Genomic DNA, 27,835 nt, shown 5'->3' on the forward strand with positions numbered 1-27,835 from the left:
CTCACTTCGTGGGTCAGGTAACCAAGGAATTCTGCGCTCAAATGGGCATCCAACAGCAGCTACATTGTGCTTACAGGCCACAGGCCGCCGGACTGGTCGAGCGGGCTAATCAGACCTTGAAAAATAAACTTGCCAAATTACAGGCCGAGACGGGAACTACATGGCTCAAATTACTCCCCGTGGCCTTGTTCCAAATACGTACTACCCCGGCAGGTGCAGCAAGGTTAAGCCCTGCTGAAATCATATATGGCAGACCTCTCAAAACCCCGTGGAACCAGGAAGTCCCAAAGACTGTCCACTTTCACCACATGACGGCAGAAATGACTAACTATATTTTGTCGTTAACCAGGGCATTGAAAAGTTTGCACTCCCGGGTACGCGCTGCCTACATCGACCTCCCCCCTATAGTCAGTCCGTCCAAAATCGAGCCCGGAACGTATGTATTGATCAGGAATTGGACACGAAAAGGACTGGAACCTCGTTGGGAAGGACCCTATCAAGTCCTACTCACCACCCCAACTGCTGCCAAAGTAGAGGGAAAGTGTGCTTGGGTCCACCTCCACCACTGTAAAATTGTCAGTAATGCTATGCCTAAAACTTAAAGAATGCTAACCTCCCTTGCTTCCAAGAAATCTCTCCCTAAAACAGACGTGCCGCGCCGACTGACCATGCAGACGCCCCTGTGGATCCTCTCCATCAGTGTCCTGCTCACCCCTGGAATAACTCAACAGCCCAGAAGAAGGACATGCCGGCGGAACCAACCCAAGCGGGTACACCATCTATGCCCAGGAGACGTGCTTCGGTGCAATGATGATAACCCAGGCGGGTTCGGGAAATGGAACATGATCAACTTGGACACCTACATTGGGCTTATTAGACAGCCCCACCGCTCGCTAGTGCTGAGAAACGAACACAGAGGAACATTGCCATGCTATTGGACTGAGTGCAAATTTGATTACGTTTGCCGACGCCAGGCGACCAAGTCTGTTACTGCAGGACCATGCAGTATAACTACAGACACCAAAGGACAGAATCGTTGTCTGAAGTTGCCCTCTATTATGAGCAGCTTTGACTATTTTAGGTTAGAAGGTAACCTCACCAAGAAACGTAAACGAGATCTCCAACACATTTTCCCTAAAGAAACCCCAACGGGCAACCTATTCCTCCAGACTCACGCAGCCCTATACTCACCAGAGTCAATTGTTTGTTATCCGCCCCTGACCTCTGTGGAGGGGATGTTTGCCCCAACCCCGGTTATTGTTCCCCCGGACTTTCTTTTAGATGCTCACCTCCCCCCTCCCACAACCAATATAACAATACCCTATATCTTAGCCCCGCCCGCCAATTGCCTGAGACTAAGCAGGAACCCTGGTGGTTACGAGAATTGTTGGAATGGGACGGGCTATGGTTGTAGGTCAGTATGGGTTAACCAGAACTACACCTGCTTGGTGACACGCTGCCTCCACCATCAATGTACGATAGGACCTGACACCGGTAGCTGCACATGTGAGCAATCCGTATGTGTGTCAGTAACCGAAGGAGTGAAAGTTTTATGTGGAGAAGGGAATGGAACAACTCTGAAGGTAGGGGGGGGGGGGGGGAACCTTTATGCTAGTAGAAATAGCTAGTACCCAGCCTGCTGATACCCTTGAGATCCAAGGCCTGGACTATTTCCTTCCCCCGAGCCATTTAAGCACAAGGCGGAAACACATATCCGTGATATATACCAAACCAGGCTACTTTTTCTTGGGCCAAGGAAAAGCCACTAATTTCATGGTAATAGGTACCGCCCCCAGGACTGTAGCCATCGCTACTCTAACCCCTACTACAGTACCTTGCCCCTCCCAATGGACATCCCACCGAAAAATAGTAGCCAGGGCAGCCTCGAAAGAGTTTTGCTCCAAAATGGAAAGATCCTGAATCCCTAGGAGGACACGGAACCTCTGTAGGATATGGATTTGCTGGCCTGTTCTCTATAGGCTATACTGGAGCCTATTTGGCCGCTAATAACCGGAACTACCTTATCTGTGGTCTCACCATCCTGGGTAATGCTACCATGGGGGCCCTCGACACAGTCACTAAAGAATTGTCGGAACTCAGGTTATTCACTATGCAGAACAGATATGCCCTAGACTAAGAATTCGCAATAATTTACAGTTCTGAAGATTCAGTTTTTTGATTAAAGGATCCCTGAGCGAGGTGCTTTTAAGTTTCCAAAGATAAAATGGCTGTCACACCACATGGACAAAAGAGGTTTGGAATGCAGCTTCCTGTGTCTGGAAGTAAGGTTCAATGAAGACAAAGGACAATGCTTTGTTTACAAAGCAACTGAATGCTATTAGCATTTGTTTAGATACACCTGAAACTGCAGAAGAGACGTTTGCACCTTGAATGGGAAGCGTTAACTTTGAATGGGTTTCCAATCACCCAGTACTGGACTATAGAGCAGATGTATCGCCCTTTTGTTTCAGCAAAGGGAGCTCTGAAAATCACTAACTCAATCTAACCACTTTGAGTTAGCCTATCACAGCTTTGGGGTTAATTTTGCACACAGCCCTTGCAAGGCACGGATGTGAGGGGCTCACCAGGTATAAAAAAAGGGCCGAGCAGCCAGCTCGCTCTCTTGACTTCCTGGGACGATAAGGTGAGCTCTCTCTCTCTCTCTCTCTCTCTCTCTGCTGGACCATGTGAGCAGAGATTTTCTGACTCTCAACAAGGCAACCTAGCAGGAGTTATGGGGGGATGGTGATTTAAGGGAATTGCTAAGATTGTTTAAACAACATTGTAGCCATCGTACCCCTCGTTTTTGCCGTGTGTACCCCCTTGTTATATAGTTTTACAATTTTACTGTATTCATGTGGGATAGTTTGATAGTGATTATAGTTTCTTTTAGTTAATAAAGATTGATATTTTTCTCTCATCCAAACCACGTGTTCTGTTTTATCATTAATTATAAGTTCCTCCACTCAGAACTAAAGGAGGGGTAGCGAAATTGGTTTAGAGTGTAGCAGCAAAAAGACTGCTGGCCAGGTAGATTACCTTAAACCAGTTTAAAAGAAACCCCGAAATCCTTACAAGACTACCTGCTGGCCCGAGAAGGTGGTGTCTGTGCAATAGTAAAAGGTAAATGCCTTATGGGAGTCCGAGACCAGACAGAGAGCATCACCCGCTTTATCACTAAGATAAGGGAACAAATGGATAATATGAAGGAAGCAAGTAACTGGGGATTTGGAGGATGGTCTGACTGGTTGATAAATATGGCCATGTACTCAGTAGCTGCCATCGTCTGTATTTTCGTTGGACTAGCACTCATGAAATGTGTGTTGGGAAGAATGCAGCTAGCTTTGGAGAAAATAGGTGTCCCGAGGATGCTAGTAGTATGACAGGCCAGTGAATGTGAAATGAAGGAAGTAAAGTACGATGATAATGAAGAATTTGATCGACTAAATAAGATAGACGTACCCGAATAACGGTTGGTTATCATAGAATGATAAAAGGGAGGGAATGAGAATATCATTTCAAGAAAAAGAAACCAGAAACTGTAAAAGCAGCAGAGAAGTAAAAAGGGCTAACCTGATACCTGATCTTTAATTGTTAACGAGGCTGGCGCCCATGATGTTACCCCTTGCTGATAGGAACAATGTAGGGCGGCGGGCAGAAACTGTACAGACATTAGGTGATTGCAAACGCATTACCATAATGTTTAGGTGATCGTGAACACATTACCAGGATGTTTACTTAGCTGTAACCCATTCAGTAAAATGTGACTTGTATATTTCGAACTGCCAGACCAGGAAATCCAATTAAATGTATACGTGCACAGCTCAGGATTGGTGCAGAATGTACGAGGTGTTAATGCTTTCTCAAAGCAGGGATAAAAATGTAGCACGCTGTATGAGAAATTGCGTACTCATTCGTCAGACTCTTGCAGGAGTCGGTGCCGATATATCAGAGTAAGACTCCGCGGAAAATAAATCGTTTAAACTCTCCAGGTGTATTCGACTCAGTGATTGCTGAACCAGACTGAGGGTAAAAGAATCCGTTCTATCATTACCAACCAGGAAACAGGCTATTTTAGATCTTGTATTGTGTAATGAGACAGGGCTAATTAGCAATCTCATAGTAAAGGATCCTCTGGGGCAGAGTGATCATAATATGATAGACAAGTCACTTTCAAACTTTACTTGAAATTCTAAGTCCGAAACTAGAGTCTTAAACTTAAATAAAGCCAACTACATAGGTATGAAGGGTGAGTTGGCTAAGTTAGATTGGAAAAATAGATTAAAAAGGTATGGCAGTAGATAAGCAGTGGCTAGCATTTAAAGAAATATTTCATAATTCTCAACAAAAATACTGAGAAACAAAACCTCCATGGGAAAAGTGATCCATCCGCTGCTAACTAAAGAAGTTAAGGATAGCATTAGATTGAAAGAAGAAACTTATAATGTTGTGAATAGTAGTAAGCCTGAGGATTGGGAGAGGTTTGGAAACCAGCAAAGGATGACCAAAAAATTAAAAAGGAAAAAAATAGCATGAGAAAACTATCAAGAAATATAAAAACAGATTGTAAGAACTTCTACAAGTATGTAAAAAGAGAGTAGCAAAAGTAAACATTGGTCCCTTAGAGGCTGAGACAGGAGAAATTATTATGGGGAATAAGGAAATGGCAGAAACGTTAGATATTTTGTATGTGTCTTCACAGTAGAAGACACAAAAAGCATACCAAAAATGGTGGGGAACCAAAGGTCTAATGAGGGTGAGGAACTTAACGTAATTAATTTAAGTAGAGAAAGAGTTCTAAAAGGAGGTGGCTGCAGAGATAGTGGATACATTGGTTTTGATTTTCCAAAACTCCCTAGATTCTAGAACGGTCCCAGCAGATTGGAAGGTAGCAAATGTAACAGCGCTATTCAAGAAAGGAGGGAGAGTGAAAACAGGGAACTACAGGCCAGTTAGCCTGACATCAGTCGTCAGGAAAATGCTGGAATCCATTGTTAAGGAAGTGGTATCAGGGCACTGAGAAAATCATAACATGATTAGGCAGAGTCAACCTGGTTTTATGAAAGGGAAATCATGTTTGACAAATTTATAAGATTTTTTTGAGGATGTAACTAGCAGGGTAGATAAAGGGGAACCAGTGGATGTAGTATATTTGGATTTCCAAAAGGCATTCGATAAGGTGCCACATAAAAAATTATACAAGGTAAGGGCTCATGGGGTTGGGGGTAATATGGAATGGAGGATTGGTTAACGGACAGAAAACAGAGAGTAGGGGTAAACGGGTCTTTTTCACGCTGCCAGGCTGTAACTAGCGGGGTGCCGCAAGGATCGGTGTTGGAGCCTCAACTATTAATATATTAATGACCAAGATGAAGGGACCGAGTGTAATGTATCCAAGTTTGCTGACGATACAAAGCTAGGAGGGACAGTAAGCTGTGAGGAGAACACAGAGTGTCTGCAAAGGGATATAGACAGACTAAGTGAGTGGGCAGTAAGGTGGCAGATGGAGTATAATGTAGGGAAATGTGAGGTTATTCACTTTGGTAGGAAGAATAGAAAAACAGAATATTTTTTAAATGGTGACAAACTTTGAAATGTTGGTGTTCAGAGAGATTTGGGTGTCCCCGTGCAAGAAACACAGAAAGCTAGCATGCAGGTACAGCAAGCAATAAGGAAGGCAAATAGCATGTTGGCCTTTATTGCAAGGGGGTTGGAGTATAAGAGTTAGGACATCTTGCTACAATTGTACAGGGCCTTGGTCAGACCACACCTGGAGTACTGGGCACAGTTTTGGTTTCCTTATCTAAGGAAGGATATACTTGCCTTGGAGGCGGTGCAACAAAGGTTCACTAGATTGACTCCTGGGATGAGAGGGCTGTCTTATGATGAGAGATTGTGTAGAATGGGCCTATACTCTCGAGTTGAAAGAGGTGATCTCATTGAAACATACAAGATTCTGAATGGGATTGACAGGGTAGATGCTGAGAGGTTGTTTCCCCTGGCTGGAGAGTCTAGAACTAGGGGGCATAGTCTCAGGATAAGGGACTGAGATGAGGAGGAATTTCTTCACTCAGAGGATTGTGAATCTTTGGAATTCTCTACCCCAGCGGGCTGTGGACGCAGAGTCAGAGTATATTCAAGGCTGAGATAGATAGATTTTTGAACTCTAGGGGAATCAAGGAACATGGGGATCGGGCGGGAAAGTGGAGTTGAGGTCGATGATCAGCCATGATCTTATTGAATGGCGGAGCAGGCTGGAGGGGCCGAATGGCCGACTCCTGCGCCTATTTCTTATGTTCTTAAAGGGAAATACACAGCAGGCCCCTCAGCACCTAAACTGCCTCATCTATTTACACATAATTCCATATTTCCTCGGAGTCCTCATCACAGAAGACCTCGCCTGGTCCCTCAATACCTCCTCTCTGGTGAAGAAGGCCCAGCAGCGCCTATATTTCCTAAGGAGGCTGAAGGGATGTAACCTGTCACCCCTGATCCTCTCTAACTTTTACCGCTGCACAATAGAGAGCATCCTGACGAACTGTATCACAGTATGGTATGGCAGCTGTAGCTACTATGACCGGAAAGCCCTGCAGCAGGTAGTCAAAACTGCCCAACGTATTACCGGCACCCGGCTACTGACCATAGAGCACATATACCAGAAACGCTGTTTACAGAGGTCACGGACCATCATCAAAGACCCTACCCACCCCAGCCACAGTCTGTTCACCCTCCTGCCATCTGGGAGACGCTACAGATGCATTCGCACCCGAACGACCAGATTTAGGAACAGCTTCTTTCCCAGGGCTGTCATCCTACTGAACTCCACAAATAAACTCTAAAGCCTGCACATCTGCCAATGCACTTTATTATGGTTATGCTTATGTTAATGTATTACAAGCCAAATGTATGTTGAATGTTTAACTGTCTTAATCTAAATGTACACTCTCGGGAGCCACAAGCCTACATTTCGTTGTACTGCACTTGTGCACTAACAATGACAATAAAGTTGATTATGATTATGATTAATACATGTTATTCCCCAGATAATGAAGCAGTCCATGCCCGAATGCAACAAGAGCTGGACAACATTCAGACTTGGGCTGATAAGTGGCAAGTAACATTCGTGCCACACAAGTGCCAGGCAATGACTATCTTCAACAAGTGAATCAAACCACCGCCCCTTGACATTCATCGACCCCCCCCATCAAAATCCTGGGGGTCACCATTGACCAGAAACCTAACTGGACCAGCCACATAAATACTGTGGCAACAAGAGCAGGTCAGAGGCTGGGTATTCTGCGGTGTGTTTCACCTGCTGACTCCCCAAAGCCTTTCCACCATCTATAAAGGCACAAGTAGAGTGTGACAGCGGGGCTATAAAAGGCCCCAGAGACCAGGTAGGCCTCAGCGTCGGCGGGAATTTCAGCGGCGGCAGCAGGGCTATAAAAGGCCCCAGAGACCAGGTAGGCCTCAGCGTCGGCGGGAATTTCAGCAGCAGGGCTATAAAAGGCTCCCAGAGACCAGGTAGGCCTCAGCGGGAATTTCAGCAGCAGCAGGGCTATAAAAGGCTCCCAGAGACCAGGTAGGCCTCAGCGTCGGCGGGAATTTCAGCAGCAGCAGCGGGGCTATAAAAGGCTCCCAGAAACCAGGTAGGCCTCAGCGTCGGCAGGAATTTCAACAGCAGCAGCGGGGCTATAAAAGGCTCCCAGAAACCAGGTAGGCCTCAGCGTCGGCAGGAATTTCAACAGCAGCAGCGGGGCTATAAAAGGCCCCAGTCAGGTAGGTTTACTAATCTCCAATCTCAGAGGGAGAGAAGTAAAAAGTAATCGAAGTGTGACGTCACCAGAAAGCAGGTAAGTGATTGGCTGGTGAGTATTTCTCTCTTTTTAAACTTTAACTCTGTGGTTTATAGTTTCTAAGCTCTCTGTGGTGTAGCAGGGACTGTTTGTAAACCAGGACCCTTAAATATATCATTTAACTGTCGTGAAATTGGTGGGATTGATTTGATTTAATTGCAATTAACTAAAGGGTAAGTCATGACAGGACAGCCCGGTGCCATGGTATGCTCCTCCTGCGATATGTGGGAACTCAGGGACACTTCCAGTGGGATGGCTTATCAGAGGAAGGCAGCAGCAGCCAACTTCCTGGCACCAGGGGTGGTTCTGCTGCACAGGACAGGAGGAAAAAAAAGAGTGGGAGACCTATAGTAATAGGGGATTCTGTTGTAAGGGGAATAGATAGGCGTTTCTGCGGCCGCAAACGAGACTCCAGGATGGTGTGTTGCCTCCCTGGTGCAAGCGTTAAGGATGTCTCAGAGCGGCTGCAGAACATTTTGGAAGGGGAGGGTGAACAGCCAGTTGTCGTGGTGCATATAGGTAAAAAATGGGATGAGGTCCTAAAAGCTGAATATAGGGAGTTAGGAGGTAAATTAAAAAATAGGAGCTCAAAAGGTAGTAATCTCAGGATTGCTACCAGTGCCACGTGCTAGTCAGAGTAGAAATAGAAGGATATTTCAGATGAATACGTGGCTAGAGGAATGGTGCCAGGGGAAGGGATTCAAGTTCCTGGGACATTGGAACCGGTTCTGGGGGAGGTGGGACCAGTTCAAACCGGATGGGTTGCACCTGGGCAGGGCCGGGACCGATGTCCTAGGGGGAGTGTTTGCTAGTGCTCTGGGGGAGGGTTTAAACTAAAATGGCAGGGGGTTGGGAACCTGAGCAGGGAGACAGAGGAAAGGGAAACAAGGATAAAAGAAAAAGATAGGAAGGAGAAAAACAAAAGTGCCAGTCAGAGAAATCAACAGTTTAAATCAAACATGGCCACAGTAGATAATAATTCTAATAGGTCTAAGAGCGTTAAAAAAACAAGCCTGAAGGCTTTGTGTCTTAATGCGAGGAGCATTCGTAATAAGGTGGATGAATTAGCTGCGCAAATATAGAGGTAAACGAATATGATTTGGTTGGGATTACGGAAACATGTCTCCAGGGTGGCCAAGGCTAGGAACTCAACAGCCAGGGGTATTCGATATTCAGGAACGATCGGCAAAAAGGAAAGGGAGGTGGGGTAGCATTGCTGGTTAAAGAAGGAATTAACAATTGTAAGGAAGGATATTAGCTCTGATGATATGGAATCTGTATGGGTAGAACTGAGAAATAGCAAGGGGCAGAAAACATTACTGGGAGTGGTATATAGACCTCCAAACAGTAAGGCGGAGGTTGGGGTTGGCATTAAAAGGGAAATTAGAGAAGTGTGCAATAAGGGCACAGCAGTCATCATGGGTGACTTCAATCTACATATAAATTGGGCCAACCAAATTAGTAACAATACTGTGGAGAAGGAATTCCTGGAGTGTTTACGGGATGGTTTCCTGGACCAATATGTCGAGGAACCAACCAGAGATCAGGCCATCTTAGACTGGGTATTATGTAACGAGAAAGGATTAATTAACAATCTTGTTGTACGAGGCCCCTTGGGTCGGAGCGATCATATGATCGAATTCTTCATTAAGATGGAGAATGAAGTTGTTGACTCAGAGACTAGGGTCCTGAATTTAAATAAAGGAAAATACGATGGTCTGAGGCGCGCGTTGGGTAGGATTGATTGGGGAATGTCACTCAAATGATTGACGGTGGATAGGCAATGGCAAACATTCAAAGACCGCATGGATAAACTACAGAATTTGTTCATCCCAGTTTGACGTAAAAATAAAACAAAAAAGGTGACTCAACCGTGGCTAACAAGGGAAATTAGGGATAGCATAAGATCCAAGGAGAAGACATATAACTTGGCTAGAAAAAGCAGTAAACCTGAGGATTGGTAGCAGTTTAGGATTCAACAAAGGAGGACAAAGGGATTAATTAAGAAAGGGAAAATAGAATATGAGTGTAAGCTTGCAGGGAACATAAAAACTGACTGTAAAAGCTTTCATAGATATGTGAAGAGAAAAAGATTGGTGAAGTCAAGCGTAGGTCCCTTACAGTCAGAATCAGGGGAATTTATAATGGGGAACAAAGAAATGGATGACCAATTAAATACATATTTTTGTTCTGTCTTCAAAAAAGACACAAATAACCTCCCAGAGATGTCAGGGAACATATGGTCTGATGAAAGGGAGGAACTGAAAGAAATCAGTATTTGTAGGGAAATGGCGTTAAGGAAATTGATGGGATTGAAGGCCAATAAATCCGCAGGGCCTGATAATCTACATCCTAGGGTACTTAAGGAACTGGCCACAGAAATAGCAGATGCATTGCTGATCATCTTCCAACATTCGATGGAATCTGGAACAGTACCCATGGATTGGAGGGTAGCTAATATGTTACCCCACTATTCAAAAAAGGTGGTAGAGAGAAAACGGGGAATTACAGACCGGTAAGACTGACATCGGTAGTGGGGAAAATGCTAGAGTCCATTATAAGAGATGTAATAGCAGAGCACTTGGAAAACAGTGACAGGATCGGACAAAGTCAACATGGATTTACAAAGGGTAAATCGTGCTTGACTAATCTACTGGAATTTTTTGAGGATGTAACTGGTAGAATAGATAAGGGAGAACCAGTGGATGTGGTGTATTTGGACTTTCAGAAGGCTTTCGATAATGTCCCGCATAAGAGATTAGCGTGTAAAGTTAAGGCACATGGGATTGGGGGCAAGGTACTGACTTGGAAAGAGAACTAGTTGGCAGACAGAGAGCAAAGAGTTGGAATAAACGGGTCTTTTTCCGAGTGGCAGGCAGTGACTAGTGGGGTACTGCAGGGATCGGTGCTAGGACCCCAGCTATTCACAATATATATTAATGATCTAGACAAGGGAACTAGATGTAATATCTCCAAATTTGCAGGCGACACAAAGCTGGGTGGGCGCGTGTGCTGTGAGGAGGATGCTGAGAAACTCCAGGATGATTTGGACACGTTGAGTCAGTACAAAGGTTCACTCGGTTAATCCTGGGGATGAGGGGATGGACATATGAGGAGAGGTTGAGTAGATTGGGACTCTACTCATTGGAGTTCAGAAGAATGAGAGGCGATCTTATTGAAACATATAAGATTGTGAAGGGGTTGGATCGGGTGGATGCGGGGAGAATGTTCCCAACGATGGGTGAAACTAGAACTAGGGGGCATAGTCTTAGAATAAGGGGCTGCTCTTTCAAAACTGAGATGAGGAGGAACTACTTCACTCAGAGGGTGGTAGGTCCATGGAATATGCTGCCCCAAAAAGCTGTAGAAGCTACATCATTGCATAAATTTAAAACAGAAATAGACAGTTTCCTAGAAGTAAAAGGGAATAAAGGGTTATGGGGAGCGGGCAGGAATTTGGACATGAGTCTAGGTTCGGATCGGTCATGACCCTGTGGGTAGCGGAGCAGGCCCAGGGGCTGTGTAGCCTGATCCTGCTCCTATTTCGTGTGTCTAATTCTGTTAGATTCAGGAGATGGTTCTGTGATAGTAGATTGGCGGTTAGGATCAGATCAGCCATGATCTTATTGAATGGCGGAGCAGGCTCGAGGGGCCGATTGGCCTACTCCTGCTCCTATCTTCTATGTGATGGGATACCCTCCACTTGCCTGGATGAGTGCAGCGCCAACAACACTCAAGAAGCTCCACACCATCCAGGACAAAACAGCCCGCTCGATTGGCACCGCATCTACCACCTTAAACATTCACTCCCTCCACCACCAGCGTACTATGGCTGGAGTGTGTACCATCTACAGGATGCACTGCAGCAACTCATCAAGGCTTCTTTGACAACACCTCCCAAACCCACGACCTCTTCCACCTAGAAGGACAAAGGGCAGCAGGTGCATGGGAACACCACCACCTCCAAGTTCCCCTCCAAGTCACACACCATCCTGACTTAGAAATATATCATCGATCCTTCATCACTGGGTCAAAATCCTGGAACTCCCTCCCTAACAGCACTGTGGGAGCAGCTTCACCACACCGACTGCAGCGGTTCAAGGCAGCGGCTTACCACCACCTTCTCAAGGGCAATTCCGGATGGGCAATAAATGCTGGCCTTGCCAGCGACGCCCACACCCCGTGAATAAATTTTAAAAATCCACGGATTAGTTTTTCACTACCCCACTGAGATGATGTACCACTATGTCTTTCCAAGAAACAGGTTGCCAACCATTAACCCCATTTGCCCACGCCCCCGACAGCGGCCACGCCCCCGACCCCGGCCACGCCCCCGACTCCTAACATGTACCCATTATTCTAATCGCCCTTTGTTTCCAGTTCTGTAAACAGGCTCACTGATCTTCCAGTTCTGATGAAGATGTACAACAAAAACAGCAAAACAGGACCATCCAAGTTTTGTGTCTTCATGGGCCATTTAGTTGCACATCATGGAGCCTCACTGGTCACATATCAAGGTTAAATCCAAGCTCCCATTAATTTACAGCAATCATCAGCTGACTATACTAACAGGTAGGGGTCAACCTTGGCTCAGTCCCCTCACTCTCAGAGTCAGAAGGTTGTCAGTAAAAGTTCTACTTCAGAAACTTGAGTGCAAAATCTAACTGACACTCCAGTGCAGCACTGAGGTGCTGTCTTTCAGATGAGGAGTGAAGCCGAGGACCCGTCTGCCCACTCAGATGGATGTAAAAGATCCCACGGCCACTATTCGAAGAACAGCAGGGGGGTTCTCCCCAACATCCTGGCCAATATTTATCCCTCAACCAACATCATTAAAAAACAGATTAACCAGTTATTATCTCAGCTGTTTGTGGGAGCTTGCTGTGCGCATTTCCTACATTACAACCGTGACTACACTTAAAAATAAGAATACTCCATTGGCTGTGAAGCGCTTTCAGATGTCCAAATGTAGTGAAAGGCACTACAGAAATACAAGTCTGTCTTAGTCGGATTTCAAATTTACCAACCAATAAGGTCGTAGCCCTTTGCAATCCTCCAGAACTACAAAATTTAAACATGAACTAGTGTGTAAGAAATACGAGGGTAAATTGAAGTTCATGAGCCAGTTAAGCAGGGCTCCTGGGGGCACACAAACCATAACAACCTGCATTGGCCAATCTATTTAGATGCTGACAGAGCTACAGTTGTATTTCCCTAAAAGAATCATGTTCTTTGTATTCGATTTGTGAGAAAGAATAAGCTTGCATTTATATAGCACTTTTCACATCCTCAGCACTTGACAATTAATTACTTTTGAAGTGCAGTCACTGTTTTGTAAACAAAAGCAGCAACCAGTTTGTGCACAGCAAGATCCAACAAACAGCTATGGATGGCCATCGAATCCATTTTTAGCGATGTTAGCAGAAGGATAACCATTGGCTCAGAAACCAGGAGAACTTTCCACTCTTCTTTCAATAATACCATGGGATGTTTTACATCCACACAGGCAGGCAGAAACATCTCATCCAAAAACCTGTACCTCCGACATTTAGCACTCCCTCAGTGCTGCACTGAAGTGACATTTAGCACTCCCTCAGTGCTGCACTGAAGTGTCAGCCTGGATGACACGGGGCTTGAGCTCAAGTCTCTAATGGGCCTCAAACCCACCCACAACCTTTTTATATAAGTTCAAGTTGTTGAGTTAAAAGAACTACATTTCACAGAGAATCACAGAAATCCCACAGTGCAGATAGAGGCCATTTCGGCCCATCGAGCCTGCACCGATACATATCCCACCCGATCCCCGTAACCCCTACACCAACACATATCCCACCCCTATCCCCGTAACCCCACGTATTTAATCCCCCTAACACTAAGGGTCAATTTTATCATAGCCAATCAACCTAACCCGCACATCTTTGGACTGTGGGAGGAAACCGGAGCACCCGGAGGAAACCCACGCAAACACGGGGAGAATGTGCAAACTCCACACAGACAGTCACCCGAGGCCGGATTCGAACCCAGGTCCCTGGCGCTGTGAGGCAACAGTGCTAACCACTATGCCACCGTGCTGCTTTCACAACCTCAGGACTTCCCAAAGTGCTTTACAGCCAATGAAGCATTTTTGAAGTACAGTCCCGGTTATAATGTAGGAAGCGCAGCAATTTGTGCACAGCAAGATCCCGCAAACAGAAATTAGATAAATGACCAAATAATCTGATTTAGTGGCGATGTTTGAGGGATAAATATTGGCCAGAACACTAAAATAGCACCTTTAACATAGTAAAACATCCCAAGGCGCTTCACAGGAGTGTTATCAGACATAAATTGACACCAAGCCACATAAGTAGATATTAGGACAGGTGACCAATAGCTTGGTCAAAGAGCTAAGTTTTATGGAGGGTCTTAAAGCAAGAGGTGGAGAAGCAGAGGTTTAGGGAGGGAATTCCAGAGCTTAGGGCCCAGGCAGCTGAAGGCACAGCCGCCAATGGTGGAGTGAAGGAAATCAGGGATGTGCAAGAGGCCAGAATTGGAGGAACGCAGAGATCTCGGAGGGTCGTAGGGCTGGAGGAAATTGCAGAGATAGGGAGGGGCAAGGCCATGGAGGGATTTGAACACAAGGGGGAGAATTTTAAATTAAAAAGGTGCTTCTGGACCGGGAGCTAATGTAGGTCAGCGAGCACAGGGGTGATGGGTGAATGTGACTTGGTGCGAGTTAGGATAGAGGCAGCAGAGTTTTGAATGAGCTAAAGTTTACTTAGGGTGCAAGATGGGAGGCCAGCCCAGAGTGTGTTGGAATAGTCGAGTCTGGAGGGAACAAAATCATGGATGAAGGTTTCAGCAGCAGATAGGCTGTGGCAAGGGCAGAGACGGGCGATATTAGAAGTGGAAATAGGCAGTCTTGGTGACGAGAGGATATGGGGGTCAGAAGATCAGCTCAGGGTCAACAGGATGCAACGGTTGCGAAATCTGGTTTAGCCCCAGGCAGAGGGATGGAGTCGGTGACTAGGGATCATGGTTTGTGGTGGGGACCGTAGGTTATGGTTTTGGTCTTCCCGATATTTAATTGGAGGAAATCTCTGTACATTCAATACTGGATGGCGGACAAGCAGTATGCTAAGTCAGGTGTAGTGCAGGGGGCGAGAGATGTGGTGGTGAGGTAGAACTGGGTGTCCTGAGTATACATGTGGGTGCAGGGGGTTGAGGGCGAGGGGGAGCGGGCGCGGGGGGTTGAGGGCGAGGGGGAGCGGGCAGTTGAGGGCGATTGAGGGTGAGAGGGGGAGCAGGCGGGGGGTTGAGGGCGAGGGGGAGCAGGCGGGGGGTTGGGGGGTTGAGGGCGAGGGGGGTTGAGGGCGAGGGGGGTTGAGGGCGAGGGGGGGGGTTGAGGGCGAGGGGGGGGGTTGAGGGCGAGGGGGGGGGTTGAGGGCGAGGGGGGGGGGGTTGAGGGCGAGGGGGGGGGGTTGAGGGCGAGGGGGGGGGGTTGAGGGCGAGGGGGGGGGGTTGAGGGCGAGGGGGGGGGGGTTGAGGGCGAGGGGGGGGGGGTTGAGGGCGAGGGGGGGGGGGTTGAGGGCGAGGGGGGGGGGGTTGAGGGCGAGGGGGGGGGGGTTGAGGGCGAGGGGGGGGGGGTTGAGGGCGAGGGGGGGGGGGGTTGAGGGCGAGGGGGGGGGGGTTGAGGGCGAGGGGGGGGGGTTGAGGGCGAGGGGGGGGGGGTTGAGGGCGAGGGGGGGGGGGTTGAGGGCGAGGGGGGGGGGGTTGAGGGCGAGGGGGGGGGGGGGGGTTGAGGGCGAGGGGGTTGAGGGCGAGGGGGGTTGAGGGCGAGGGGGAGCAGGCGGGGGGTTGAGGGCAAGGGGGTACAGGAGGTTGAGGGCGAGCGGGTGCAGGGGGGAGCGGGTGCAGAGGGAGGGTAGCCAAGAGGCTGGCGTCAGAGGGGTGGGGAGAGTGGCGGGTACCTGCCTGAGCCAAGCTGACACTGCCCAAGGAGTCAGGGCGCTCCATATCAATGGGCTGGGTGGGGATGACGCCGAGCCGCCCGACATCTCCCCCGGCCCGGGCCGGCCACAAGCCCACTCCCCCGGCCCGGGCCACCCTCCCTCCCCCCGCGGGGAAAGCCTCACCTTAATGCCGTAGGGCGGCTCGTCGAAGGTCACCAGCATGTACCTGTCGCCGCGGCTGGTCGGGTCGCGGGCCCGGAGCTGTGGGGAGAGAGCGCAGTGAGTGCGGGTAATGGAGGCCGGGGACGGCGGGCCGCCGGCTCATCCTCAGACTCCAGCCGTCTCTCTTTTACCTTCATGAAAATCTCCACCGCGCCTTTGGCGATGTCCAGGTAGGTGGTGCCCAGGGAGGTGCGCTGGCTCATCGAGCCCGACGTGTCGATCAGGAAGAGCAGAATGGGCATCGTGCGGCCGGGCTGGGGGGGGAGAGGGCCGGGGCTCGGGGTGAGGGAGAGGGCCGGGGCTCGGGGTGAGGGAGAGGGCCGGGGCTCGGGGTGAGGGAGAGGGCCGGGGCTCGGGGTGAGGGAGAGGGCCGGGGCTCGGGGTGAGGGAGAGGGCCGGGGCTCGGGGTGAGGGAGAGGGCCGGGGCTCGGGGTGAGGGAGAGGGCCGGGGCTCGGGGTGAGGGAGAGGGCCGGGGCTCGGGGTGAGGGAGAGGGCCGGGGCTCGGGGTGAGGGAGAGGGCCGGGGCTCGGGGTGAGGGAGAGGGCCGGGGCTCGGGGTGAGGGAGAGGGCCGGGGCTCGGGGTGAGGGAGAGGGCCGGGGCTCGGGGTGAGGGAGAGGGCCGGGGCTCGGGAGAGGGCCGGGGTGAGGGAGAGGGCCGGGGTGAGGGAGAGGGCCGGGGCTCGGGGTGAGGGAGGGGGCCGGGGCTCGGGGTGAGGGACGGGGCTCGGGGTGAGGGAGAGGGCCGGGGAGAGGGCTCGGGGTGAGGGAGAGGGCTCGGGGTGAAGGCTCGGGGTGAGGGAGAGGGCTCGGGGTGAAGGCTCGGGGTGAGGGAGAGGGCTCGGGGTGAAGGCCGGGGCTCGGGCCGCCGCTCCGACTAGACTAGAAGCCCACGCGGGCCGCGCTCTCTCTCTGTCTGTCTGTCTGTGTCTTCCCGAGCGCGCGGGGCCCACCTGACCAGGAGTGTTCCGATTGGCGGGAGTCTGCGCACGCGCACTGTGTGGAGGATTCTGGGAGTTGTAGTCTCGGCTGGCACCTGGCCCCGCCCCTCGGCCACAGCCCCGCCCCTCGCCCACAGCCCCGCCCCTCGCCCTCAGCCCCGCCCACAGGTTGCCATGATCTCAGCTTCAATCACCACAGCAACTTATCAGAGAAAATTTGACACGAGCCACATAAAGAGATATCAAGACAGAAGAGGTTTTCAGGAGCAGAGCGCGTTCGGGAGTGTGTCAGTCAGTGGGCCGCGCCCTGTTCTCAGAGTCAGTAGGTTGTGGGCTTAAACCCACTTCAGAGACTTGAGCACAGAATCCAGGCCAACACTTCAGCGCAGTACTGAGGGAGCACCGCACTGTCGGAGGGGCAGTACTTAGGGAGCGCCGCACTGTCGGAGGGGCAGTACTGAAGGAACGCCGCACTGTTGAAGGGACAGTACTGAGGGAGCGCCGCACTGTCGGAGGGTCAGTACTGAGGGAGCGCCGCACTGTCAGAGGGGCGGTACTGAGGGAGCGCCGCACTGTTGAAGGGACAGTACTGAGGGAGCGCCGCACTGTCAGAGGGGCGGTACTGAGGGAGCGCCGCACTGTCGGAGGGGCAGTACTGAGGGAGCGCCGCACTGTCGGAGGGGCAGTACTGAGGAAGCGCCGCACTGTCAGAGCGGCAGTACTGAGGGAGGGACAGTACTGAGGGAGTGAACATAAGAAATAGGAACAAGAGTCGGCCATTCAGCCCCTCGGGCCTGCTCCGCCATTCAATAAGTTCAAGACTGATCTGATCTTGGCCTCAACTCTACTTTTCTGCCTGTTCCCCATAACCTTTGACTCCCCTGTAGTTCAAAAATCCTTATGTGGATCAGTGTCAAATTTTTTGTCTGAAAAGCAGCGCTTTGGGTCATTTTACTGTGTTAAAGGTGCTATATAAATACAAGTTGTTGTTGTTGTTGTTAAATGGGCGACCCCTTATTCTGAAACTATGCCCCCTAGTTCTAGATTCCCCCACGAGGGGAAACATCCTCTCTGCATCTACCCTGTCAATCCCCCTCGATATTTTATATGTTTCAATAAGATCACCTCTCATTCTTCTAAACTCCAATGAGTATAGGCCCAGCCTGCTGAACCTTTCCTCATAAGACAACCCCTTCATCCCAGGAATCAACCTCGTGAACCGTCTCTGAACTGCAAGTATATCCCTCCTTATCTGAGGAAGGATGTTCTTGCCATGGAGGGAGTGCAGCGAAGATTCACCAGTCTGATACCTGGGATGGCAGGAATGATGTATGAGGAGAGATTGGGTCGATTAGGCTTATATTTACTAGAGTTTAGAAGAATGAGAGGGGATCTCATTGAAACTTATAAAATTCTAACAGGACTAGACAGGCTAGATGTAGGAAGGATGTTCCCGATGGCGGGGGAGTCCAGAACCAGGGGTCACAGTCTAAGGATAAGGGCTAAGCCATTTAGGACAGAAATGAGGAGAAATTTCTTCACCCAGAGAGTGGTGAACCTGTGGAATTTTCTGCCACACAGGACAGTTGAGGCCAATTCATTAAATATATTCAGGAAGGAGTTGGATATATTTCTTGAGACTAAAGGGATATGGGGAGAAGGCAGGGAATTCGGATGATCAGCCATGATCTCATTAAATGGTGGAGCGGGCTCGAGGGGCCGAATGGCCTACTCCTACTCCTGTCTTCTATGTTTCTAAATAAGGAGACCAAAACTGTACGTAGTACTCTAGGTGTAGTGTTACCAACGCCCTGTACGGTTGCAGGAAGACTTCCCTACTTTGATACTCCATCCCCCTTGCAATAAAGGCCAACATTCCATTTGCCTTCCTAATTACTTGCTGTACCTGCATGCTAACTTTGTGTGTTTCATGTACGAGGACCCCCAGATCCCTCGGTACTGCAGCATTCTCTAGTCTCTCTCCAGTTAAATAATATTTTGCTTTTCTGTTCTTCCTACCAAAGTGGATAACCTCACATGTTTGCCCACTCACTTAACCTCTCTCTATCCCTTTGCAGACTCTCTGTCCTCCTCACAACTTGCTTAGGACAATAAAATGATCGAATTTTATATTGAGTTTGGAAGTGATTTAGTTAAATTGGAAACTAGGGTCTTAAATCTAAACAAAGCAAACTACGTAGGTATGAGGGGCGAGTTGGCTAAGGTAGATTGGAAAACTACATTAAAAGGTAAGACGGTAGACAAGCAATGGCTAGCATTTAAAGAATTAATACATAATTTACAGGCACAAAAACCCCACAGGAAAAGTGGTCCAACCGTGGCTAACAAGAGAAGTTAAAGATAGTATTAGATCAAAGGAAGAGGCTTATAATGTTGCCAAAAAGAGTAGTAAGCCTGAGGATTGGGAGGATTTTAGAATTCAGCAAAGGAGGACCAAGAAATTGATAAAGATATTGATAAAGAAAGGGAAAATAGAATGAGAGTAAACTAGCGAGAGACATAAAAACAGACTGTAAAAGCTTCTATAGGTATGTAAAAAGGAAAAGATTAGTGAAAGTAAATGTGGGTCCCTTACAGGCTGAGACAGGAGAAATTATAATGGGGAATAAGGAAATGGCAGAGAAATTAAACAAATACTTTGTATCTGTCTTCACGGAAGAAAACGCAAAAAACTTCCCGGAAATATTGGCGAGCCAAGGGTCTAGCGAGAATGAGGAACTGAAAGAAATTTGCATTAGTAAAAAAATACTGGAGAAAATAATGGGACTGAAAGCTGATGAATCCCCTGGACCTGATGGCCTACATCCTAGGGTTTTGAAAGAGGTGGCTATAGAGATAGTGGATGCATTGGTTGTCATTTTCCAAAATCCATTGATTCTAGAACAGTTCCCGTGGATTGCAAGGAAGCAAATGTAACCCCACTATTTAAGAAAGGAGGGAGAGAGAAAACGGGGAACTACAGACCAGTTAGCCTGACATCAGTAGTAGGGAAAATGCTAGAATCTATTATTAATGACATGGTAACAGGGCACTTAGAAAATAATAATAGGATTGGGCAGAGTTAACATAGATTTATGAAAGGGAAATCGTGTTTGACAAATCTGTTAGCGTTTCTTGAGGTTGTAACTAGCAGAATAAGTAAGGGGGAACCAGTGGATGTGGTGTATTTGGATTTTCAGAAGGCATTCGATACGGTGCCACACGAGGTTATTAAACAAAATTAGGGCTCATGCGATTGAGGGTAATATACTAGCATGGATTGAGGATTAGTTAGCAGACAGAAAACAGAGAGTAGGAATAAACAAGTCATTTTCGGGTAGGCAGGCTGTAATTAGTGGAGTACTACAAGAATCAGTGCTTGGGCCTCAGATATTCACAATCTACATCAGTGATTTGGATGCGGGGACCAAATGTAATGTATCCAAGTTTGCTGATGATACAAAGCTGGGTGGGAATGTAAGTTGTGAGGAGGATGCAAGGAGTCTTCAAGGGGATATAGATAGGCTAAGTGAGTGGGCAAGAACGAGGCAAATGGAATATAACATGGAGAAATGTGAAGTTATCCACTTTGGTAGAAAAAATAGAAAAGCAGAGTATTTTTTAAATGGACAGAGATTGGGAAATGTTGGTGTTCAGAGGGACCTGGGTGTCCTTGTACACGAATCACTGAAAGTTAACATGCAGGTACAGCAAGCAATTAGGAAAGCAAATGGTATATTGGCCTTTATTACAAGAGAATTTGAGTATAAGTAAAGACATCTTACTTCAATTATATAGGGCCCTGGTGAGACCACACCTGGAGTGTTGTGTACAGTTTTTGTCTCCTTACTTTCGATAAGGTCCCGCATAAGAGATTAGCATGCAAAATTAAGGCACATGGGATTGGGGGCAAGGTATTGACTTGGATAGAGAACTGGTTGGCAGATAGAAAGCAAAGAGTTGGAATAAACGGGTCATTTTCCGAGTGGCAGGCAGTGACTAGTGGGGTACCGCAAGGATCGTTCCTAGGACCCCAGCTGTTCACAATATATATTAATGATCTGGACAAGGGAATTGGATGTAATATCTCCAAATTTGCAGACGACACAGCTGGGTGGGAGGGTATGCTGTGAGGAGGATGTCGTGAAACAATTTGGACAGGTTGGGTGATTGGGCAGAAACATGGCAAATGCACTATAATGTGGATAAATGTGAGGTTATCCACTTTGGTGGCAAAAACAGGAAGGCAGATTATTATTTGAATGGGAATAGATTGGGAGAAGGGGAAGTGCAAAGAGACCTGGGTGTTCTTGTGCACCAGTCGCTGAAGGTAAGCATGCAGGTGCAGCAGGCGGTTAAGAAGGCAAATGGTATGTTGGCCTTCGTAGCAAGAGGGTTCGAGTACAGGAACAAGGATGTCTTGCTGCAGTAGTACAGGGCCTTGGTGAGACCGCACCTTGAGTATTGTGTGCAGTTTTGGTCGCCTTATCTGAGGAAGGATGTTCTTGTCATGGAAGGAGTGCAGCGAAGATTCACCAGGCTGATACCTGGGATGGCAGGAATGACGTATGAGGAGAGATTGTGTCGATTGGGCTTATACTCGCTGGAGTTTAGAAGATTGAGAGGGGATCTCATCGAAACCTATAAAATTCTGTCAGGCCTGGACAGACTAGATGCAGGAAGGATGATCCCGATGGCCGGGGAGTCCAGAACCAGGGGTCATAGTCTAAGGATAAGGGGTAAGCCATTTAGGACTGAGATGAGGAGGAATTTCTTCACCCAGAGAGTGGTGAACCTGTGGAATTCTCTGCCACAGAGGGCGCTGGAGGCCAGTTCATTAAATATATTCAAGAAGGAGTTGGATATATTTCTTAAGGCTAAAGGGATCAAGGGATATGGGGAGAAGGCAGGGACAGGGTACTGAATTTGGATGATCAGCCATGATCTCATTGAATGGCGGAGCAGGCTCAAGGGGCCGAATGGCCTACTCCTGCTCCTATCTTCTATGTTTCTATGTTACCTAGGGAAGGATATACTTGCCATAGAGGGAGTGCAACGAAGGTTCGCCAGACTGATTCCTGGGATGCGGGGATTGTCCTATGAGGAGAGATTGAGTAGACTAGGCCTATATTCTCTAGAGTTTAGAAGAATGAGAGGGGATCTCATTGAAACATACAAAATTCTTACAGGGCTTGACAGGGTAGATGCGGGGAGGATGTTTCCCCTGGCTGGGGAGTCTAGAACCAGGGGTTACAGTCTCAAAATAAGGGGTTGGCCATTTAGGACTGAGATGAGGAGAAATTTCTTCACTCAGAGGGTGGTGAATCTTTGGAACATAAGAACATAAGAAGTAGGAGCAGGAGTAGGCCATACGGCCCCTCGGGCCTGCTCCGCCATTCAATAGGATCATGGCTGATCCGAACCTAGACTCACGTCCACTTCCCTGCCCGCTCCCCGTAACCCATAATTCCCTTATCAGCTAGGAAACTGTCTATCTCCGTTTTAAATTTATTTAATGTCGCAGCTTCCACAGCTCTCTGAGGTAGCAAGTTCCATAGATTTACTGCCCTCTGAGTGAAGAAGTTTCTCCTCATCTCAGTTTTGAAAGGGCAGCCCCTTATTCTAAGATTATGCCCCCTAGTTCTAGTCTCACCCATCAGTGGAAACATCCTCACCACATCCACCCGATCAAGCCCCCTCACAATCTTATATGTTTCGATAAGATCGCCTCTCATTCTTCTGAATTCCAATGGGTAGAGGCCCAACCTACTCAACCTTTCCTCATAAGTCAACCCCCTCATCTCCGGAATCAACCGAGTGAACCTCCTCTGAACTGCCTCGAGAGCAAGTATATCCTTTCTTAAATATGGAAACCAAAACTGTATGCAGTATTCCAGGTGTGGCCTCACCAATACCCTGTATAACTGCAGCAAGACTGCCCTGCTTTTATACTCCAACCCCCTTGCAATAAAAGCCAAGATTCCACTGGCCTTCCTGATCACCTGCTGTACCTGCATACTAACTGTAGTGTCTGTACCTTTAAGAGAGAACTACTTTTACAGCTCCTGTATACTGTAGTACCGGCAGTGACCACACCTGTATATAAGCCTTGAGCATGTCTCTGTACAGTTAGTCTTTAGACTACCCTCCTCCAGTAAACACATGTTGATTGTTAATTTACAGCCTCCGTCTAGTTATTGGAAAACATCATACTTTAAGAATCACGGATTCAACAGTGGCGACGAGGTCGATTCGAATCTACCTGCAACTCTGCATTTCCTTTCAAGGATTCGCTCCGGGAGGACGGTGGAAGAAAGTCGAGGCCAGAAGCACGGGCGTCGACCACGAGCAACAGCCCAGTCATCCGGCAGAGCGTGAACATCGCAGGGGAGGCTGTTGAGAGCTGGGCTTGGTTCTCCAGCCACGAAGATCCAGCAACAGACTGGCAACAGGTACAGCGCAGACCCTTCCCGGACAGCAGCGGCTGGAGCCGACCGACGGCACAGAAAAGGCCGAGCAGCGTCGACGGGGTAAGAGAGAGGGTGAAGCCCACAGGGCGCAGCCGGGGGTTGAAAACCGAGCGGCGTCGACGGAAAACAAAGAGAGAGAGGGTAAAGCAGCAGCCGGGTTCAGGACCGAGCGGCGGCAACGAGAGAGGCGCACAGGAGAACGCGCAGAGCACAGCCAGGGCTCAAGGGCTGAACAGCGTCCGCGGGGGAAAGAAAGGAAGCACGGGAGACGCCATTGAGCCACGGAGAAGAAGGGAGAGCGCGGGAGACGCCATTTTAGAAGCCGCAGCGGAGAAGAAGGGCGAGCGCGGGAAGAAAGGAAAGCGCGGGAGATGCCATTTTGTGCCAGCGGAGAAGAAGGGACAGCGTGGGAGACGCCATTTTAGACAGTTTAATCACACCCAGGGATGCCGAAGAGTGGCAGTATCACTGCGTCCAATAATGAAGTCGAAGATTGGGCGACATATGTGGAACATATTGAGGTGTACTGGAAGGCGAATGAAGTGCCAGATGCTAGGAAAGCACTGGTTTTGTTGAATTCCATCGGTGCAAAAACTTATGGCTTACTGCGAAACCTAATAACCCCCGAGAAGCCAGTGGATAAGAATTTCGAAAGCATAGTGGAGATCCTACAGGACCACTTAAACCCCACATTGCCGCTGATAGCAGAAAGATTTAAGTTCCACAAAAGGAACCAGCATAAAGACGAAAGTAATGCTGAGTACTTAATGGAACTGCGCAAGCTATCGAAACACTGCCAGTTTGTAGTGGGACTAGCAGATACGTTAAGGGACAAGTTTGTGTGTGGGCTTCAAAGTGAAGGAACCCAGAAACGGCTTCTATCAGAAAAGGATCTTACGCTAGACAAGGCTTTCAGCATGGCAGTATCACACAAAGCAGCCGCCCGGGGCGCTGCAGAGATACAACGGAGACCGCAAGAATATGGCACCAATGAAATGTCATATGGAGCAGGGAAGTGTTATCGCTGCGGCAGAACAACACATGACCAGAAGGATTGTTGGTTCAAGGACCAAGTGTGCAGACAGTGTGGAAAAGCAGGATACATAGTAAGAGTCTGCAGGTCAGGGAAGAAAACCAGCAGCAAGAAATCTCCACAGGAGAAGTACAAAAAGGTACATAAGGTGATGGACAGTAGTTCAGACGAACAGAAAAGTGATACAGACTCCGGAAGCAAGGAGCTGGGTTGTCTGAAACTACATAAGGTAATCAAAATGGAGGATCACCAGACTATCTGGGTCACGCTCAAGATAGACGGAGTCCAAGTGAAAATGGAATTGGACACAGGATCAGCCCTAACAGTCATAAACCAAAGGGACTACAAGCGGCTATTTTCACATATACCCTTGAAAGCTACAGAGATTGTCTTGAAGATGTACACGGGGCAAAAAGTCTACCCCAAAGGAAAAATAAGGGTGAACGTGATATACAAAGGCCAGGAAATACCCAAAATGGACCTTTATGTATTGCCAGATGGAGGACCACCACTACTAGGATGTGAATGGATCCGGAAGATACAATTAGATTGGCATTCCATACAGGCACTGAAGGTTGAGGCCAAAAAGGATGACGACGTCACACCTGGATGACTGTCAAAAATGCTAACTGACGCACAAGAAGTGTTCCAGGAGGGACTCGGAACACTAAAAGGCATAACAGCGATGATTAAAATAGAGGAAAATGCAAGCCCAAAGTTTTTTAAGGCCAGACCGGTGCCTTATGCGATCCGCCCAGCCGTCGAAGCAGAGCTGGAAGTGTTGGAACGTTCAGGAGTACTGTCCAAAGTAGACTGGAGTGAGTGGGCTACACCCATCGTTCCTGTAATGAGGTCGTTGAGTAATACGCCTGGGGAACCAAAGAAGGTCCGCATCTGTGGGGATTTTAAGGTGACAGTGAACCCAGTCCTTCACACGGTACAATATCCACTTCCACGGATTGAGGATATTTTCGCCTCGCTATCTGGAGGTAAACGCTTCACCAAAATTGATCTGGCCCAGGCGTACCTGCAAATGGAGGTAGAAGAAGCCTCGAAACAATACCTCACGATCAACACTCATAAAGGTCTCTACCAATACAATCGGCTGGTGTTCGGGGTAGCATCGGCTCCGGCTATTTGGCAAAGGGCAATGGATCAAGTCCTGCAAGGGATTCCAGGGACCCAGTGTTATTTGGACGACATCCTGGTCACGGGCGAAAATGACAGTGATCACCTCGCCAACCTGGAGAAGGTGCTCACTAGATTAAAGGAATATGGGCTACGAGCTAATCGCCACAAGTGCGAGTTTTTCCAGAAGCAGATCTCGTATTGTGGCCACGTTATTGATGAAGAGGGGTTACATAAGTCCCCTGAAAAGATTGAGGCAGTAGTCAAGGCTCCAGCACCGGAAAATGTGTCACAACTGAGGTCGTTCCTTGGGCTGGTGAACTACTACCATAAGTTCTTAGCAAATTTGTCTACAGTATTACACCCACTGAACACCCTACTGCAAACAGGGGTACCATAGAAGTGGAATGACGAATGTAAACGAGCTTTCCAGAAGTGCAAAGAATTGATCACATCAAAAGAGGTGTTGGCCCATTTCAACCCAGCACTACCAATTCGGTTGGCATGTGATGCATCACCCTATGGTATTGGAGCGGTGCTGTCGCACAAATTCCTAGACGGGTTGGAGAGGCCAGTAGCCTTTGCGTCTCGGTCACTAACCTCAGCCGAGCGCAACTACGCCCAGATCGACAGGGAGGCCCTCAGCCTAGTATGGGGAGTAAAAAAATTCAACCACTATCTGCATGGGCAGAAGTTCACCTTGCTAACTGACCACCAACCACTTGTCTCTATCTTTAATCCAAAGAAGGGCGTTCCGGTGATGACTGCACAACGGCTACAAAGATGGTCCCTTTTTCTAGGGGCGAACCAATATGAAATAGAGTATAAGGGCACGAAACAGCATGGAAACGCTGATGGGCTATCACGCCTGCCATTGCCTACTGTGGAGGAAGCACCAGCAGCGGACCCTATCGAAATATTTTATTCGTCGATAATTGAACGATTGCCAGTAACTAACGCGGATATAGAGAAGGAGACCCGCAATGATCCGACACTGTCTCGGGTATATGATTTGACGGTGAAGGGATGGCCAACGCATGGCGACTCATTGTTGCCAGCATTCTGATCCAGAAGAGAACAGCTGTCAGTATGCCAGGGGACAGTGATGTGTGGATCCCGAGTGGTAATTCCACCCAAGTTAAGGGAGAGAGTGCTCAATGAGCTTCACGAAGGCCATCTGGGAGGGGTGAAAATGAAAATCCTTGCTAGGGCTTATGTGTGGTGGCCGGGGATCGATCAACAAATCGAGGACCTAACAAAGAGCTGCTCAGGATGCCAGAAGGTCCAAAATGCACCACCACATGCCCCTCTACACCCATGGGAGTGGCCCTCCTCTCCATGGCAACGGGTGCATATTGATTTTGCTGGTCCATTCATGGACTCAATGTTCTTAATAGCAATGGATGCGCACTCGAAATGGCCTGAGGTGATCAAAATGTCCTCAACCACTACAGAGAAAACGATTGCAGTCCTACGGACCATATTTGCCAGGAACGGCTTGCCAGAGCAGATTTGCTCTGATAACGGACCACAGTTTGTGTCCGAAGAGTTTCGGAAATTTATGAGAAGGAATGGGGTAAGGCATTACACATCCGCCCCGTATCATCCAGCCACAAATGGATTGGCTGAGAGGTTCGTACAAACCTTTAAAAAGGTGATAAGGGCCATGTGCGATGATGAAATTCCACTACAGCATAAGGTGGACAATTTCCTGTTAGCCTACAGAAATGCGACACATGCAGTTACCAACCAGACCCCGGCCATGATGTTCTTTAACCGAAGGTTGAGATCTCGTCTGGATTTGCTCAGACCAAATGTGCGAAGAAATGTTGAGGATAAGCAATTCCAGCACATCAATGAGAAGCCGACAAGGAGCTTCAATGTAGGACAACCAGTCTTGGCCCGCGACTACCGAACAGAGAAATGGCAACCCGGAATGATATGCACACGGCAGGGGCCATTAATGTACACAGTGGATGTCGGGGAGAACATTGTGAGACGCCACGTCGACCAGATCCTAGCGTCACAGGAATGAGTCAACCCCATGTCTCGCGTACCTGGGGATGAACCCGACATACCGGTAGCATCTACCTCAGAAACAGTAGCAGCGGAAACTGATGAACTAACCGACGAAAGGGGGACAGAATCGCCTCCGCACCAAGAACCTCAGGAAAGGCGCTATCCAGAAAGGATCAGGAAGCAGCCCCAAAGACTGAATCTATAAACTGACTATTTCAGTTTAATGTGCATGTTAAA

The 27,835-nt window shown here is 48.5% G+C and overlaps 2 protein-coding genes across 4 annotated transcripts in view; one reads left to right on the forward strand and one right to left on the reverse strand.

Moving 5' to 3' along the window:
- The window catches only part of ints6l (integrator complex subunit 6 like), a 263,802-nt gene extending 246,823 nt beyond the window's left edge, over positions 1-16,979 (reverse strand). Inside the window, exons 1-2 of one of the 3 annotated variants that reach the window (XM_086002385.1) lie at positions 16,961-16,979; positions 15,971-16,048 (exon numbers count right to left, since the gene is read on the reverse strand). In XM_086002385.1, coding sequence (XP_085858511.1) covers positions 15,971-16,009 — 39 coding nt within the window. In that variant the 5' untranslated portion in view covers positions 16,010-16,048; positions 16,961-16,979. The other 2 variants (XM_086002375.1, XM_086002380.1) reach the window with 2 other exon arrangements.
- Positions 15,966-27,835, forward strand: part of mospd1 (motile sperm domain containing 1) — a 106,446-nt gene continuing 94,576 nt past the window's right edge. The window contains exon 1 of the mRNA XM_086002393.1: positions 15,966-16,179. The gene's annotated coding sequence lies outside the window, so the exon portion shown is untranslated. The remainder of the gene's footprint in view (positions 16,180-27,835) is intronic.

The sequence above is a fragment of the Somniosus microcephalus genome, chromosome 1 (assembly GCF_052327205.1).
Source record: "Somniosus microcephalus isolate GS21.2 chromosome 1, FLI_Smic_1.0, whole genome shotgun sequence".
Lineage (NCBI taxonomy): Eukaryota > Metazoa > Chordata > Chondrichthyes > Squaliformes > Somniosidae > Somniosus > Somniosus microcephalus.